At 43.0% G+C, this 18,987-nt stretch overlaps 1 protein-coding gene across 1 annotated transcript in view; it reads right to left on the bottom strand.

Annotated features, from left to right (window-relative positions):
* Positions 1–1,167: 1,167 nt before the first annotated feature.
* NOX3 (NADPH oxidase 3) overlaps positions 1,168–18,987 on the bottom strand; it is a 56,783-nt gene continuing 38,963 nt past the window's right edge. Inside the window, exons 11-13 of the mRNA XM_024552225.2 lie at positions 15,013–15,159; positions 11,357–11,481; positions 1,168–1,294 (exon numbers count right to left, since the gene is read on the bottom strand). Coding sequence (XP_024407993.2) covers positions 1,168–1,294; positions 11,357–11,481; positions 15,013–15,159 — 399 coding nt within the window. The remainder of the gene's footprint in view (positions 1,295–11,356; positions 11,482–15,012; positions 15,160–18,987) is intronic.

Here is an 18,987-nt window from a genome sequence, read left to right on the forward strand (position 1 = left end):
AATATTAGAAGGAAAAACTCCCCCCCAGATTAAGCAACATCATTAGAGACAACTGCGAAATGTGAAGAACACTGTGGGAACACTGCTGGGGGTGAGGCAGCTGCAGGGTAAAGACAGACGGGCCCAGTGGGAGTGCAGACCTTAAAATAACATCCCAGGGGAAGGTGAGTTGGAGTCTTACTTGTCACAGTGTTCACAGATCAAAATGTTTTAGTGGTTAAAAGTACTTGGAAGAAAATGAGAAAGAAATAAGAAAGGAAGAAAAAAAATGAGAGACAAACAGAATTTAGTTGTCTTGAAAAGCATATGGCATACAAGATCTAAAAAATCACTCCGCTCAACACTAGTCATGCTTCTATTGGAATATTATGTCTCATTTTAGTGAGCACAATTTAGAAGCATGTGAAGGAACGGGAATGGATTTAAAGAAGAGCAACAAAAATGATTGAAGGGCTACAAAATATATCCTAGGCTGAAAGGTTAAGAATTCAGTGTTGTTTGGACTGGGAAAGGGTTAGGGACAGGATGGCGTTATTGTCATTTTCAAGTATATAAAGGATATTTGTGAAGGGTAACTCCCATCGGTGATTTCTCAGGTCTATAGAAGAAAGCATGAGGGAGCTTACGTGTCAGCAGAAAAGATCAGGGAGTGGACACAAGGCAGATGTCTTTGCCATCCCGGTGTCAGGAATTTGGAATGATTCTACAGAAGACTACGACCCAAGCTGTCCGGCTAGTCTGCAAGGTGGATGCAGCATTAAGCATGAAAACAAGTTTGGGAAAGACTCTGTCAGTGGTCAGCAAACTACCCCCTGGCTCACCATCTGCTTTTGGATAGCCCATGAACTAAGAATGTCCTTTACATTTTCAATCATTGAAAACGAATCAAAAGAAGAGTATCTCATGATACAAGAAAATTATATAAAATTTGATTTCGGTGTCCATAAACGAAGTTTTATTGGTACACGCCACACCCATTCAATGGCGTATTGTTTGCTTGCGGCTACTTTGGTACCTTACAATGGCAGAGTTGAATAGTTGTGACTGAGACCGTGATCCACAGAGTCTAAAATCATTACTATTTGGCTCTTCACAGGAAAAGTTTCCCAACCCATGACCCATATAATTGAAACCACTTACAGAATACATGGGTTTTATGTCCAAAGTCTAGAAGCTTTCTCTGTGGTAGTAAAAGTGGACCCCCCTGGGGTCAGCAGATGAATACAAGCGGCACATCCTCTGAAGTGTCTTTGAGAGAGCTTTGGGCCCACAGAAGAACACACCAATGCTGCTGCTGCAGGCAGGGCAAGAGAGGAAAGAAAGTGTTAAGCAGGACAAGGTCGGCCGAAGCCAAGATAGAATTGTAAAATCCGGAAGGTGACTATGGTTGTCACGTGGCTTATTGATTTTCCTCCCCACACTTCCTTGTTTCTCAGATTTTCATTTCCTGTTTTCAGCACCATGGTCTCCTAAAGGTTCCCAGGGTCCTGTTAGACTTGAAATCACACAGGTAGGTGGGGTCAAGAAGATTGAGGTTGTAGGGTCATGATGACTTGGGGTGGGGCAGCTTCAATACAAAGGTGATATGGCCTGGATGTTTGGTCTGGTGACTTTGATTAACATCCTCTTGGGTGGTGGAATGTAAGCTCCTTGAGAGCAGAAACGCCGACTGTCTTACTCATCTTTTATTGTAATCCTACCCCCAGAACAGTGGCCAGCATACAGTAGACCATCAATAAATGTTTATTGGATGAATGAATGAGTAAATGGTCCTGCAGGTTATTATCTGTGTGATCTTGGGCAGGATGCTGGGCCTCCATCTCCACAAGTGCAAAACAGATCTAATAATAATGACTCCATTGTATGCTTTATTGAAAGTAGAATGCAATAATGCATTCACAAAGATTTAAAAGTGTTAGCTGTTACTCATGTCCTGTTCAACCCTGCCTTTTTATAGTTAATACAATTTATACTAAACTCATAACAGCCTAGTTTATTTCTTCAGTTGGAATTACTTTAATTTTCAAAGAAGGCCAAAGAGAAGAGCTGAAAAGGAAAAATACGTTCCCGAAAATGTAGTCACTCAGAAGTTGTCATCAGTAACCATGGCGTTTCAGAAAACGGTGTTGAAGAGGTATTTTTGCATACAGTGATGCTCAAATCCCCTGTGAGCACTACCACCAACTCTGCTGACCTATCAGCAATGCTGGCAGGGAAAGGATGCAGGTTACCTCTGGAAGTTGGGAGGGGCTATTTTCTGTGTGGACTTATAGAGGCTATGTTTTCCCTCGGCCTGCATTGTGCTATTCCTTATACCATTTTTCCCTCTGGTATAGTTTCATTAGTTACTCCAGTCAAGATAAAAAGTTCTCCTACTTTGCGGGGCATAAAATCATCTAGGCAAATTGTTAAAACTTAGGGTCCTAGACTTGAGTCCAGGGAATGCATTTTTAGCAAGGCCCCAGGTGATACTGAGACGTGTGGTATAGGAGCCACACTTTGAGAAACACTGTCTCAGAAGAATTCTTCAGGTGCCAGGCCCTGCCCACCACACCACCTCTAGCTCTTCACACCTAGTTTTTGTTGGAAAGTGCCTCCATAGCCTCTTCCTACTTAGCTCATACAGCGACATGGTTTCTGCCATATATTGTATCCACACTTAATTGTATTTTCCAGGACCATGGTATCCATGGTAGAAATTGATGGTTCCATTACATTTCAAATTCTAGCTTCAAAGAAACTTATCAAGTGGACTCATTTGTAAATGACAATACGTTTAAAATGGATGAGTCCTATTTTTAAAGACATCATTCCCATAGCTAAATTTGAGAGGGTACTTTTTTCAGAAAACATTTCATACTGAAAAATATGTGTTACGACTTAATGTAGCAAATGTGTTCATGGGAATATAAGGCAGTATCTAAGAGTGCTGTTGTCCCCACACCTTTTTTGCTGATCAACTTTGGGCGCATTAAGGGCCTCCCCAGAACCCCATTTTCTAATCCCCTGTGAGGATCAGACACACTGCAGGTTCAGCTTTCTGCCACAGGCTTGGTACATGGTGAGCTCTCAGAAACAGGTAGCTTCTGTCACAGCCCCCACGATGTCTGCCTGCTCTATGAAGCTGAATGGAAGGTATGAAGTGGGCTGTTAACCCAGAGAGGATTGCAGACTTCCTGGATCAACACGCCATCAGTAGGCTTTTTGAGTTCTGGAATGAAAACGTTTGGAATGATAGATGGGTCAGGCAAAACCTTTCCCAGTGAGGGGTCACTGTTTGGCTCTGTGTCTGATGCCCAGAGGTGCCCTTGCATCTAGGTTCAAAGATGCTGTTATGGGTGGTGATATTTTTCCATCAGTGTGGGTGTCACCAAAGAGATTGCCACCGGCCCATTCCCACCAGGCCAAGACCGCCCTTCCTTTGCAGCGGCAGTGACTGCTGGCAGAAGCTGAGGCCGCCCTTTGATGCTGCGCCTGTTAAGGCTCCATTTCAAAGGATTCTGACTGCTGGCTGCCAGGTGGATCACTGGTGTCCCCAGCAGTTCACAGCTACCCTGCCTCTTTTGAAGTTGTGACTATTCCACTGCACAGCTAAGTCTCACAAAGGCCATTTATTGTCTACCTTCCACTAAGGCGGAAAGGCCAGTCCCTCACTAGCTATCTGTGTATCCCTGTCCCCACATATATGTTCGCTTGCCTTATTTACCCCATTTGGCACTTGTGATCTCAAATATGGAGATTTCTTGTCACCAATGCGAACCGTGACTCACAGAGCTGAGAATCCACACAAAGTGGTTAAGACACAGATGCAGCTGTATTTTTTTTTTCCTTTACGAGGCAACGGACCACCGCAATAGAACTCTCATGGGATTGGCAAAGAAAAAAAATTCTTCTATAAAGTTTAATTACCCACGATTGCTTAGGATGTAAAAAAGGAACAGATTCTCTGTAAAAGAAGTATAAAAACACGAGGCATTGTTCCTCAGTTTACAGTTTGCCGAGCTTGCACACACGGGAGTTGGACTGGGGACGTTGGCAGCACTGATCAGCCTGAGCTGCTGAATTTGATGAGGAAAGGACACAAGCTACACAGGCTGCAAAGACAGCTAACATGACGGCATTGTGTTTAACTCTGATAAACAATAAAGAAAATCCTCTTTCTCCTCTCTTATTTGCTAAGTAACTATCATCTTTTCTCTGTGGGGTTGGTATATTTTTCAAAATAGTTCAGCAACGCCACGCATGAAAGGCATTTAAAATGTCATCCACCGGGAGATTTCTGTCCAGCAGATATATGGGAGGGTGGGTGCGCCCAGGAGTCATTCCACCATCTTGCTGGATTCTCAGCTTCTGCTGCCTTGAGCCCTTCTCTCCTTAAATTGTGTATTTGTTTTTATGTGTTGGCTTTTATGCTTGGTAAGTTATAACCCTGTAGGGGCAGACCCTAAACCCCTTTTTTAAAAAAATCAAATTACTTTATACCCTGAGTGCTTTCTGCAAATAAAATCGATACACAGAAGCTTCCCGTGGATTTATGAAGGCTTAGAAGGAAGACAACGAGAACTACAAACTGGGTATCAGACAATGGACACAACTTCTGAGTAATCTTTCCTAGAGGACGTTTTTCATTACAAATGCCTCCAAATGATTCACCGTGTAATTATATTTTGTACAACACCTTCTTTTTCATAACCTCAGATGATAACTGTGTTGGCCAGTTTCTTTTTTTAATCCATCTCCCAGTGGACCGGAAGCAGCCTGCCCTGTTACTTCACTCTGCATCCTAATTACTCAGGTGTTCATTAGGACCTACAGGTGACCCTGACAGCTTGCTCCCTGCTGTGGCTCTTCTGCCTTCTTCCCACCAACTCGATCTTCTCTGGCCAGAGTTCGGAGGCCCGTCCCAGCTCCCTCCTCCCTCTTGCTGCCCCTTCACTCACTGAGGCTGGTCACTGGCTCGGTACTGAGGAGCACAGAGTGGCTCTCCCTGAGGACGTTGTGGTGAGTTCATAAAGGACGGGAAATGAAGGTTGCTGACTTGTGGCATTAGATCCCTGAAGATGGTAGACCCATTTTTCTGCCGACCCTGTCTCCTCCCCTCTTTGATAAAACACTAAAATATGTTCAGTTTCATAGAGAAATATCCCAATATTTTTGCCGTAGTTGATGATTTGAGAGAAACTTTGCAGAACGATGGTAAATCTACCTTGTCCTCACTCACCTTCCTAATTCCGCCTACCACAAATGGAGCAATGCAAGTAATTTTCATTGAATCTTCACTTGATTATAAGTGAAGAGCCGGTATCCTCTGGTGAAAAAATACTATTTAAATATGCTAACAATATCCCAGTCATAAATTTATGATGGCATTAGTTTTCCCACGAAGCTATATTTTGTCATATGTGGGATTTCCTTTTAAGTGTATTTCTTCAAGTAGTCTGAACATTTTAGCCCTATAGCGAATGTTTGGTATCCCTGTTAGACAGAGGGCCTTGTATGCTATAATCAGAATGTGAATTTTTTAAAAATATCATTTAAAAACATGTTGCACATATGCATGTACAAATGGGATGTGGAGGGCGGCACACACGCCAATGTGATTCCAGATGGACACATTGACTCAATTTAGTACAAAGGTATTTTTACATTTCTGGAAACAATGGGTAGTCCAAAATACACTCATGTGACAGGGGTCAGCAGCTCCCAGTCAATTGGATTGGGTTGAACTGTTCTAACAAATGGTTGTACTCTTTTATTCTTTATTTTTTACTTCTGGATGCAAGAAACACCTCTATTGAAGTTATGAAAAAATGGCCAACTCTTCAAAGTTTTTATGGTAATTAATGACGCAAAGTTTCACGTCTACAAAGCATGGTGAAGGTATTAGTAGATAAGTCAAAAGTGGCAAACTATAAGTACTATGTGAAGTATAAGATCAAAGATTGAAGTTCTATGGAAAATTATTTTATTGAATTAATTAAAAACAACTGATCTATAGATCCAGAAAGTTGAGTATATGCACAACATGTGTTTATCAAAACAGTAGCGAGGTGTGACAAAAGTATATTTATTTTCATCCTCTCTGTCTTCTTGGAAATGATTGCCTGGCCTTCTGAATATCTGTCTAAAGCTTGGGGACATATTGAAAATGCCTATAAAAAGTGAAATACAATTTCCATATTTGTATAAGATGTGCACATCAATGCATGTACCATATTTTTGGACTATAAGAGTCACTGGACCATAAGACGTACCTAGGTTTTAGAGGAGGAAAATAGGAAAAAACCACCCCTCTCCCCCTCCACGAGCCAGGTAAGCTACTTTTGGACTATAAGATGCACCCCCCAAATTTGGGGGGGAAAAGTGTGTCTTATAATCTAAAAAATATGGTATTTAACTAACCTACCGTATTTTAATTGGGAGCATAGTTTGCATTGTTTTTATGTTTAGAGTACTCTTCTGTGCTTGTCCAACAAGCACTATACGAGAGTTGTCACATACATGTGATCTGGGGTACGTCAATCAATGACTCAGCTTTTATACATCCACTTACTATTGGTTGACCTTCTTTTAAAGCTATACTTGTGTGTTTGTAACAGCTGACATAATTATGAAAATTAGTTGCAAATAAAAACAATAGAATATATTTTACCCTTTCCAACTTTGAGACTTTGATCTCTTTTTAATTTTTTCTTCTCCTTTCCTTATTTCTATTCATTTTGATGCTCATCAATTTGTTTCTCTTTTACTGTTATTTTTGCAATTTTCTGGTTCTTTTATAGCTTGCACTATTCTCTTTGATCTGCTTCCCTTCAAGCTTTATTTTTGGTGCTGTTTTTCATGTTCTATGAAAAATATTTTTGCCCCTATTCCTCTTATTCATTTGATTTAACTCCTTTAAAAAAAAAAAAAGAACAAGAACAAACTCCAGCTTTGAGCAAACAGGTAACTGTTTTCAGAAGAGCAAGAATCCTTGGCTTCACACTGATGAATAGAGATGGGTGAGAGCCCACTTCAAAGGCCCTCAAGAACAAAGAACCTTTTCTGAGGCCACTAACAAACCCACCAATTCTTTCTGACCCATCTTTGCCAAAAGATATGAGCTAAGGACAGGACAGACCTGTCTTGTAAGACTAGCCAAGTAGTCTTGGGAACAAACGTATCCTTGACATAATCAGGGGAAAACATGCTGTTTATCTCTTTAATAACCATCTCAGGGAAAATTAATGTTACTTTGTCCTTTGTGTAGAACCATAATTGGATTGTGTATTTCATTTATATCTGGACAAAGGCCAGGATATTGAAATACTTTTCCATATTAAATTTTCATGTTTAAAAATTAGATTTTATTGGCATTCTCTTTCCGAGATTTCTTCATTAAAAGCTTCATTAAACATAAATCTTCTTTCTCACAGCAGAAAACAAAATTATTTTAAGGAGGCCATTTTAGAAGTCTTTTGGAAGGGGGGTGCTAAGCTCTTTATTGGTGACCCGTCTTCCTAGGGAGCTGGCATTCCAGGGATAAAATGATCACTGCTCTTTGCCTGTGTGTGTCTAACATGAATGACATTGATATTTGAAGCTATATAACAAGTTATAGTGTTCTAGTGACTAAGGCTGTTACGAGTATGTTATTTTTAAAATTTGAGCTAATAAGTCCGTTGTAGAGGCCCGATTCAGTGACATCCAAACCTCGGGGGCCTCTTCCATCCTGGGAGAGATGAAGTCATGTATCAGAAAGAAAGTTTACGTTGCTAATGTGCTGAAAACTTCAACTGGACTTTAAAAACCACTTATGTACCAAACTTTGATCATGGCTTCTGAAAAGGAATGGATACACTCTTCACAAGGACAACAAGAGAAGCGAGAGCTATGTTGTTTTCCACCTTCAAATTGTTCTCTATTCCTCACTCCCTGAAATATCAGGCACACTCCTCAGCTCTATGCGATGTAATTTGGGGGGCAGATTTTGTACAAACTCAGTTTCACTTTTGATGCTGTTGTTTCTGGCTCACACCTTTCCGAGGAAAGAGAGATAATTAAATATTTTGGCTTGAAAGACCTTCCCACTGGGCTGCGAACTTCATGTGTAACAAAAAAAAATGCACTGTGAAACAATAGGGGACAATCATAACAAAGAGGAGCCCTATCTATAAGAACGGAAAACCAAGATGTGTCTGTGTCAGAAGCCTGCAAAGTGGGAACATTCATTTCATGATAATTGAAAACGGAATATAAAAATATACTTTTAGATGAATATATATTGTTTTTTCCAAAAGGAGAAAATGGCAACAAAAAAACCTGGTGGTGGCTGTAACATACGCACTTATAAAACTGTGTTAGTTTTCCATTCTTAATTTTTTTCTTTTTTACCTATGTAGCCTTTTTAAGGAAGCAGCAGATGAAATGAGTGAGTCTCTGCCTCTGGACAGCTATCCGATGGGTGTGAGATGCAGGTGGACACCTGCAGCGCTCAGCAGAGGCTCGCGGGGGGGGGGGGGGGGGGGGGGGCGGGGGATTGTGCGGCTCGGGGACAGGACTGGGTGTTGAGTAGGAAGCACAGAGGATCCAGATTTGCAGGCCCCAGCAGCCAGGCTGGGTTAGAAGCAGCACGTTTGGAGAGAAGATGGGGCCCAAGAAATGGATTCTAGGCCAGGGGTCAGCAAGTGTGAAGTCAAGAGGGAAAGGAGGAAGTGGGTTTTAGGAGGGGGGGGCTGGAAAGTCCCTAGGCCACTTGCTGTGGGCCTCAGCCATTTCTTAAAGGTCACCTGAGGCTGACCTCGAGGGGGATGAAGTGATTGTGTAGGTCGTCCACTCTCCCTCTCTTAACCCTGAAGACAGCCGTTAAGCTTTTCTTGGCCTTTGTTGTTGGAAATCTTTTACTCTCAGGACTAGTCAAGGTCAGGAGTAAGTCCCCCACAAGCACTATCTCTTGCCTGGGCTGATGCAGAGACTCCAAAGTGAACACTCTTGTTTTGGGTCCAGGGTTTCTTGGGAAGACTGCCAGGGCAGAGGGCACAGGGCACAGGGCTGCCAGGGGCATCATAGAGCACAGGGCAGTTCAAGTCGGAGTGAATTCACAAGAAAGAGACCACTGGAATTGCATGGGTTATGAACATGGACAGTTAGCTGGTCACTCCTTCCACCTCTCCCTCCCCACCAAACCCCCTTCAAATAGCTGCCCCAGGGAAGTCTCACAAATTTAATGACAATACACAAGAAAATGGACCATTTCTGACACAGTGAAAATATAAGAAAAAATGAAAGAAAGAGCAGCCAAACTGACCAAAAGATGAATAATATTCACCAGAGAAGTATTCCAGAGAGCAAAAAATAAAATAAGATAAAATGCTAGGGAATTACAAAAGGTTTAATGAAGCAATGACCTCTTCGAAGGAAGACCGCAAAGCAGTAATACCAGAACTGAGGGGAGAAATGACGAGACAATAGGGAAATCACAGGAAATGGAGAATTAGTCAAAAATCCCCTAGTAGGTCTTACTTTACTCTTCTTGGTTTGACACTGATAGAGTGGTCAGAAAAAAGGTCAGGGCATAAAATTCCTCAATGACATAATTAATAGCATAGCTGTGAGTTAGCATACATTGCCCTATCCTCCAAATACTGGCGTGGTTCAAACTCTTGTCAATCTGTATTTACTTCTTTGTGATCTCATCCAGTTTTATGGCTCCAAACTCATTTTATATGTTGATACTTCCCAAGTGTGTATCTTCAGTCTGAACTTCCCCCCTAAACCCCTGACTCCTATTCATCTGCCTACTCGACATCTCCACTTGGATGTGTAATGGGCATCTTAAGCTAAACATATCAAAAACCTGAACCTCTGATCTGGCATGCCTGCCAACCTTCTCCTCTTACAGTCATCCGAACATCCATAAGCAGTAAATCCATTCTAGCTTGGGCCATGCCCACCTCCCATCCAATCCATGGGCAAGTCAGGCCAGCTCTGCCCTCAAATAATCAAACTGCTTCTATCCAGAATCAAACTGCTTCTCAGTACCTCCACTACTCCTAAGCCAAGCCACCTCCACTGGCCTCTCCGCTTCTGCTGTAGGCGCCTTCCAGTCTGTCCTCACACAGCAGCCAGAAGTGATCCCATGAAACATAAGATTGATCATGCTACTCTTCTGCTCAGACTTGAAGTGACTGCCCCTCACAGAATAAAATCCAAAGTCTTATAATGACCTGTAATGGTTCCCCAGTTACCTCTCCCTTTCACCCACTCTGTTCCGACCTCACTGGCTAGGAACTGTGTCTCCTGTCTCAGGGCCTTTGCACATGCTGCACTCCCTCACTTCCTTCAGGTCTTTCCTCAAATATGGGAAGTACTCTTTAAACAAAGACATTAGGACATACTGACTTTCAAGAGCCGTAGATGATGGGGGTTCAAAACAAACACTGGTTTAAGAGACACACAATAACAATGAGAAATGTTTGCATTAGTGCTTTGCACTTTGCCAGACTCTTCAGAGTACCACTTTTTAAGTTATAAAAACAACACTGTGACTGCACAATATCATCCATGTTTTATACAGAGCCTCAGAGCTTGAACAAGCTAAGGTCACGTAGTCAGTGCTGTCTAGAATCAGAAAGCACAGCCTTCAATCCTGTCTCGTGGTCCCAGAGCAAAGGCTCTTCTACTTCTACATAGAAGTGTATTATATATGATAATAATTATAGTAATAATTGAAATAATACTGATAGCAGCTAACATTTACTGAATTCAAAGTCTACTGTAGGCACTTTATACATATTCATGCATCTCGTCCTCCCAGAAGCCTGGGAGATAAGCACTAATATAATCTCTAGTCTACAGAGAAGGAAACTAAGAAAGTGGCAGAATGAATAACACGTTTGGGTAAAACGGTGGCAAGGGCAGAGCCAGGATTTCCACCCAGGCACTTGGGCTCCATATCCTGGGTCTGTAAGCACCACGCAAAACCCCTGCTTGGTTCTATAACATTTTTGTCTGCGTTGCTGGACATGCCAGATACAGTTCACAGCTGGACATAAGTGAGTTCTTACGTCCCGTTGGGTAATTAGAGATCAGCTCTGTACACCAAAGATTTCTTGAAGATGTAGGCTGTGTGAGAAATACCATCTTTGCGTACAAGTGTGAGAGGGTTCAACGTAATTGCTGATTGTCAGATGTTGGAAGCCAGTCAAGCAGACGTTGTGGTTCCTGAAATATCCAGCTTTCCCCAGGATGACGTTCTATGTCTAAACAAGATGCTCACTACTGCAGCTGAACTGGTATGGCCAAGAGCTGTCCATTTCAGCAACAACTTGTATCTTTCCAGGGAGGCTCCCAGTGGGCGGAGGAAAGAGTGCCTTACCTGGGGTGATTGTAGGCTATCTGCCTGAACTCGTTGTTCCAGTTCGGTCTTCCATAGGAGGTTTTCTGCTTTAATCCGGTAATCACATCAGTGTTTTCATCCCAGTGTAAAGCTATGTGAATAGCCTAAAATAAAAATGGTGGTATCAGATGACATTTAGGAAAAAATAGGAATCTGCCACTGAATATAATTATACTCATTTGTAGATTTAATACTCAAAAATTCTTTATGGGGCTGGAAATGCTTATCATTATGATATCAACAATTTTGCATTGTAGGACAAGCATAACATGTCGTTTATCTTGTATTCCATCGTGGTCACAGTTCATACAAAGCACCTCCCACATAGTACATGTGCAGTAGTAACACAAGCCTGGAAAGAAAATTTTCCTTTAAAAACGAGAGTAATAGAGTAAATTTGGCTAAAGGAACCCTCGTATTCAGCTACTTCTTTTTTTCTGCCAACCTTTTCAAAAATTAATCAGTACCTTTGTCCCCATTCACTTACTGCTAAACCTTGGGGATCTGAGAAAGGCACTGACAGATTAAAGTGACAGGGAACATCCAGGGAGATCTTACAATCAGATCTGCCTACTGGGTTGAAAGGGTTTGAAGTGCACTGGCTGGGTTCAAGTACAGGGAGGATGCTGAGTCTGGCAGGCAGGACGTGGTGGCCAAACCACCATAGCGAGGGGCCTGGTTGGGGGTCTGTGCCCAACCACGTGCCTTCAAATTACACAAATGCCCCCAGACATCAGGTAACTAGTTGTCGGTGAATAAGAGCCTGGGCCTAGCAATGCCTAGTGGTGACTTTTTGTTGTTGTTGAATTATGGTAGCTACCGCGCTCTTATGCCTGTGATTTGTGTCTCCTGTGCACTTCTCTTAGACTCCTTGACAGCTCTTGAATTCACGTGCTTCACACTTCGCAGCTCTGATTGCTCACTTCTTAACTTTTCCTGCTCCTGACGGTGTGGCTAAAACCCTGCTAGGCCCAAGTCCCACCCCAGGCTCCTGCTGCATCTGACTTCCCCGACTGGGCTTCTTATCAGTCGAGAAAGCAGCCAGGGATAGGGAGGTTGAGCAGAAATACTGGCAGTGCCCTAACAGGCGCAGTCGACCATGGCAGACTGCAGTGGAATCGCAGACATCCGGGCTGCGGGAAGCTGCCGTCAGGCCAGGCCTGACCCCAGGTAGCATTGGGACTGAGTTGGGGAATAGAACTTGAGGAGAGAGAAAAATGGTGAGGAGAGGGCTGGGATATCAGGACAGAGAGTACAGCACGAAGTTCTAGACAAGAGTCCAGGAGTAAGAGCTGAGGTAGTGGGTGAGGATTGAGCTTTGGAAATGGGCAGAAGACCTGTTAGCAGAACTGGTCAGGGTCAGAGCCACACTAGCCCCTAGCTTAGAGTGGCAGTTTTGCATCCACCTCCACCTCGCCCTCTTGCTTACAGCAGGACCAATCGGTGCCATGTCGTATCCTGGTTTCTGCTGTGGGCGAAGAAGACAGTGTCACTTTACTGTTGACTACGTGACAGATCTAATGAGCAACTCAGGCCTCATTCTCCTTGGCTTCTTCACCATGTGGCTGAATGCTGCTTCCCCTTGATTCTATTTAACTTATAAAATCCTCTCTGAGCCTTTTTTGGCCCATTACGCCGCAAACAGCTCCCATTTTCATAGACCTGGCTTATATGGCCCACAATGATGAATCCAGACTTTTTTCCTTCATCTTCCTGCCTGAGTAGAGTGTTGCATCTCAAACTCCCAAAGATATTTTTATGAAGAATTCTTTCTGTTCTTTCAAATTGATCATCATAGCTAAAAATGAATCTTCCCAAATCATTTGTGACTTCAGTTGTTGAGTGGGTCCTGTAAGCAGGCCGTGTATGCCTAGTGGGAGGTGCGCAGAAGAAAGAGAGAAGTTCCCCGCTTGGTGAGGAACTGCTCATCGAGGGGGAGGGCAGCCCACGCGCAGCGCCAGGAGTCGGACGGCGATCCTCTGTACTGCAGACAGAAACCAGGTGCTCTGCTGAAGCAAACACATTGCTGTGGTGAAGCCCTGAGTAATCTGACTAAGAGAACTGGGGAAAGCTTACAGGGGACTGGGCTTTGAAGAATGTTTTCAGGCGGTACGCCGTGGGGAGGGACATGTCAGGGAGAGGGGACAATATAAGGGAAGACGTGAAGTTGTGTGATATGATAGAACATGCATTGTCTGGTGGCTTCAGTGCCAGAAGAAAATGATGAGAGTGGATAGGACAAGGTGGGCTTTCATCAGGTCAGAAAAGGACTTACAGGACTTACTAGTACTTGAAGTCTGGGCATCATTTAATAGTAAAAAAGGACCTTTCCTACTTATAGTAGTGGTACCATTGAGCTGCCAATCACTGATGTTCGAGCTTTTGGAACTGTTTTCCCTATTTCTCAGCCCAAGGCTCAATTAATCCCCAAACCCTGTCGATCTGCCCTTTGCAATACCTTTTCCATCTGTCCCTTCTGTGCTTGTCATTCTGCCACTTTGAGGTTGTTGGATTCAGTTTAACAATTGGCTATTTCTAAAACAGCCTCTTGATTTCTTACCAAAAGAGCCCATCAATTATTTTATCCCTGGAATTTGAGCATCTAAAGCATCTCCAACATGTCATGGCAAGAATTTAGGAACATTAATTTAATTTACTTGTATTCAGAAAAAACAGTATATGCTTTAGCACACTTTTGGAAGGGACAGACAGAGAAACTCACTAGCCAACAGAAATGGATGCACTTGTGAATTTTAGTGATTAATGCAAATCTTCTTGGCTCCCACACACTTTCCTTCAGGTGAATATCACAGGAGTTACTACAGAAGTGCCAATTCAAACGTACATTTCATAACTGAGTAATCATGTCACTGTTACTTTTCATGTTTGAGGAGTTAAAAATGGTTTAAAATTAATTGTTACCATTCAGTATTCTCAACACTGAAATACTACCGCAGTGCAACATTTTGATGTACATTATTTTTGCTCAATTCAACCTTACTATTTCTAACAGACTACGATGCAGAACACCTGCCACAACAGAAGATTACCTTGATCTTTGGTGAATAAACCCATGCACACAATTTCTAAGAACGCCGTAAGGAAATAAAGCATCTCTAGCTAAATCATGGATTCATAATGACTATTTTCAGTAGATGCTCACATCCTTTAAAATATGAAATGTTGACTATAAACACCAGGGAATTTTTTCTATTTAACTCCGAACAGCTCAAAGCATAGAATTAGAACCAATTAGGAGGTCAGCGTGACAACAGAGCCAATCAGTAATATTCGCTTGGTGTCACTAAAATGACAAATGCCCCTTTCAGTGACATAAGTTTTTATAATTTTTCTTGGATTTCCAAACTTTGGATTGTTTTCCACCGACCACTCCTGTTTTCCAATCTCCTTCTGTATTCCTTAGCACATTAGCCGTAGCTTCTTTCATCGCTATGATTTGAATCACTCATTTTAACCTGGTTTTATTTTATTCTCTTGTCCTTTTTAAGAACGTTAAAATAATTCTTTCATGCTATTAGGAAACTCTACAGCTCTTTATCGAAATTGTTTCTCTCCCCTTTGTTCTATGATTAGATCACTTGGATAATATTGCTCATTCTCAGTCTCATCAATACCTGGTTTTCATCCCAGCCAGTGAGAAAGATATGATAACTCAGGAGGTGAGTTTTCCCTCGCTCACTCATGCATGTTTCCAGTGAGAGCAAGAGATCAGCGAACCACTCAAAAGCTCTGGAATCCCGGCAGATCCAATAGAAATACACCTGTCGGGAGAAGAGGAGAGACCGGATTTGCCCCTCTTTGCACAGTGTGCTGACAATCACGGACCACTTTATCTCCATTAAATTCTTTGAGCCCAAATGGGCACCTCTGTAAAATAACATGCTTCTCTCTGCCAGTGAACAGTCACACTGTGATTTCTTTTGAAAAAAATTCACATTGCATTTGAAAAAGCCCAGAGTGAATTCAGAGTCAGGAGCCTGTTGGCGGTTGCTGGTTTCTCTGGATGGGGATCAATTCACCACATTTCTGGCTGTGCTCCTTCTGAACGAGGTTAATAATCATTGCTAGCCATGCCTTTCGTTGCTCCCAGAGGGGGATAAACTGTTAGACCAGCCCCTTCATCTTTACTTATGACCTAAGCTGGGGATTGGAACTCCCGTCTCCAGACACCCCAGAGGCTGAGTGCTAATCCACTTCACCAGCTCGGCCCTCCCTCGGGGAGGGGGGGGGTGGAGATTATGGAAATCACAGAATCGGGCCATAGAGGCCGAAGTTTCCCCCCAGTCAGACATATCATTGTCCAAAATAGCTGGTGGGTAGTGGCTATGGTTGTGTGTCAACTGCTGTAATAACATTATATCTAGAAACATTAAAAAAACCTCTCTGTGTTTACTGAATTGCATGTGACAAGACGTAGTTTGGGTTTGTTAAAAATAAAGGTTTAGTTTTTGTGCTTTGAACTTTAGATAATTGTATCCAGAAGAAACCACAGGAGATAGATCTATTAATTCTCCTTATTTTTCTCATACTCCTACCTCCTGCTGCCCACTACGGCTTCCTGCAGCCCCTCCCCAAAGAGACACATCTCCACTGCATAGCAAGATCTACCAGGGGGGCTGGTCTTGAGCTCCGCCAAGAAATATCTTGTCCAATAGTCAGTGTTCTCCCTTCGCCCTCCATCAGCCAGCCTGCAAGCTCACCACCATATAATTAAAGTTATAGATGAACATTAATTAACAGATAAAATTCATGAAGAAAAACTCACAGAATGTATTTCAAAATGAACCTTCTTGCTCTTTCTCTCCAGGTTTGCACAGGAATTTAAAATATTAACCATCAGGAAAAGCAGAAGCTAGTGATGATAAGACATTTTTCTCTTAAGAATTAGAGCTTACATATATTGTTGGACAGCTGCTGCTTGGAGGAGTATTTTGCATGTTAACTACAGGACAAAAGGTAAACTCTAAGTGTGTTAACCACTCCCCCCCAAGGAGTGCCTGGCCCTTCTCAGCTGTGACACTGAGCCAATGGTTCCTTTACATGAATGCCCCACGAACTCCCACAAGAAAGCACAGTGATCGCATGCATCCACTCACATGTTAACCCAACAAGTGTGTATTAAATGTTTACTCTGTGGCAATACTGTCTTGGCTCTGGAGCTATAAACAAAAACAAACAAACAAACAAACAAATACCCAGAAATTAACTGTCCTCATGGAGTTTGCCTTTTAGAGGGAGCAGGAAGATGATAAATTAAGACATAACGTATAGAATATGTCAGCCAATGAGAAGTGCTATGGAGAAACATAAGGCAGGCTGGGAAGGGTTGCAATAGTAAGTCCAATGGTCAAGGAAAGGGGACATTTGGGCAGAGATGTGGATGAGGCAAGGGAGTGGAATAGTTAGCGGAGGAACTCTGCAGATGGAGGGCACACGGACGGAAGGAACCCTGAGTGGGGCCTCTCAGGGAAGAGCCAGGGGGATGCATGGCTGGAGCGAGACAGGGGGTCATGGCAGGATGTCAGTGCCCAGCAGGGCAGTGCTATGAGTTGAGGAAGGTCCAGGAGGGAGGGGCTGCTCCTGCTGTGTTGAGAGCAGACTGGGCTGTGTGTGTGGTGTGGGAGTGTGGGCAAGCATGAGAGAATGGTGGCCAGGAGGCTGACTTCGTGCTCTGTGTGGGTGATGAATACCACTATCTATCTTCTCTCTGAGCTTTGTGTGCAGAGCCTAATTTAAACCATTCTTTGCAAACCTTAGCCCTCCCTTTAGCTTGCTTGGCTCCCCATGGAGGTAGGAAAACCACCGAATTTAATGCCATTCTCACCCATGCACCTGCCCTTCCTCCTGCTCCCCATAGGTTGTTTCATCTAAGAACGTTGATGGTGACAGTTGCTATAGAACAAACATCACCGGCTTCTATTATTTCCACTGTTTAAGGAACGTGCTTAAAATACATTCATATAGAAATAATAAACCAAAACATTTGTTTTTTAAGAAACCTGTCCATTTCAAATCCAGTCCCAATCATTCTTACTTGAAAAATGCCCCCAAATGCCTTGCTTTCAAACAGAAGTCACCCCTGTCCTTCCTTCCTTGTGGTCTAGCCGTGGGTCAGTGTTCTTCGGGTTTGCCAAGCCTTTTATGCCCTTGGCATCCTCGTGAGGGCTGGGTGTGTCCTTCCCTCTGTAACTGCCTTACAGGTGACACCGGGCAGCTTTGGGGCGTAAGGCACCGTAGAATAGTGAGTAGGCTCAGAGAAGTTCTCCAGGCAGGAGAAGAGGAAGAGAGGCTTTAGACAGAGGAAAAGGGTATTGACGTTGAGTCTCTCTAATCTTTCTAGTGGTGACAGCCACTGGCTGTGTAGGACAGAAGAGGTCCTGTCCTGCATTTCAGCCAGTAGGAAGGACCTGCTTCAATGGCACAGCCAACACCCCACACAATAGGCTGCACCTCCATGATCTGTGCTTCCCAACACGCACCCCTCCTCAGGCTCCAAAAATAAAATGATGCTAAAACCAGTTACTTAGGTAAAACATGGTTGTCGGGATTCTGTAGCTGACATCAGAAGGCCCAAAATACATAAGAGTACTTTAAAAAGTTTTGTACAACAGAAACTCCCACTCAGTAAAATGATGAAAGTTCTGAACTTTTAGAGTAATGAAGTTATTTCTTTAACAGGACACATTCAACACATTCTTCTTGTATGTGTACAAAGCAGCCCTCTCTGTGGAAAGTGGTATGGAGTTACCTCAAAAAACTAAAAATGGAACAGCCTTATGACCCAGCAATTCCACTTCTGGGAATATATCTGAAGAAACCCAAAACACTGATTTGGAAGAGCATACGTACCTCTGCATTCATTGCAGTGCTATTCATAATTATTTATAACAGCCAAGATTTGGAAGCAGCCCCAGTACCCATCAGTAGAAGAGTGGATAAAAAAGCTGCGATATATTTACACAATGGAATATTACTCAGACTTAAAAAAAACAAACAAACAACCTAATCTTTTGCAACAGCATGGATGGACCTGGAGAACATTATGCTAAGAGAAATATGCCAGTCAGAGAAAGACAAATACCATATGATCTGACTTATATGTGGCATCTAATGAACAAAATAGCAAACAAAATAGAAACAGACTCATAGACACAAAGGACAGACTGACAACTGTCAGGAAGGAGCGGGGCTGAGGGGCTGGGTGAAAAATGTGAGAGGATTGATCAAAGAGAAAAAGAACTCATAGACACACACACAGATTGGTGACGACCAGAGGGAGGGGGTGGGGGAGGTACTAGAGGGTAAAGGGGAGGAATGGTGGTGGAAGGAGACATGACCTGGGGTGGTGAGCATACAGGACAGTGCACAGATGACGAATTTTAGAACTGTGCTCCTGCAGCCTCTATAATTCTATTAACCAATGCCACTGCAATACATTCAGTTTAAACAATGGCTGTCCAGATGTTTTAGGGGGCCACTCCGGGACTGCGTCATGGGGGTGAGGGGGGTCTGTATGCACACGGCCTGTCTCAGGCCGTGGCTCTCACAGCATTCCCAGGCACGAACCACCAACCAAACTCGGCCAAGTC

Source organism: Desmodus rotundus, chromosome 11, assembly GCF_022682495.2.
Source record: "Desmodus rotundus isolate HL8 chromosome 11, HLdesRot8A.1, whole genome shotgun sequence".
Classification (NCBI taxonomy): domain Eukaryota; kingdom Metazoa; phylum Chordata; class Mammalia; order Chiroptera; family Phyllostomidae; genus Desmodus; species Desmodus rotundus.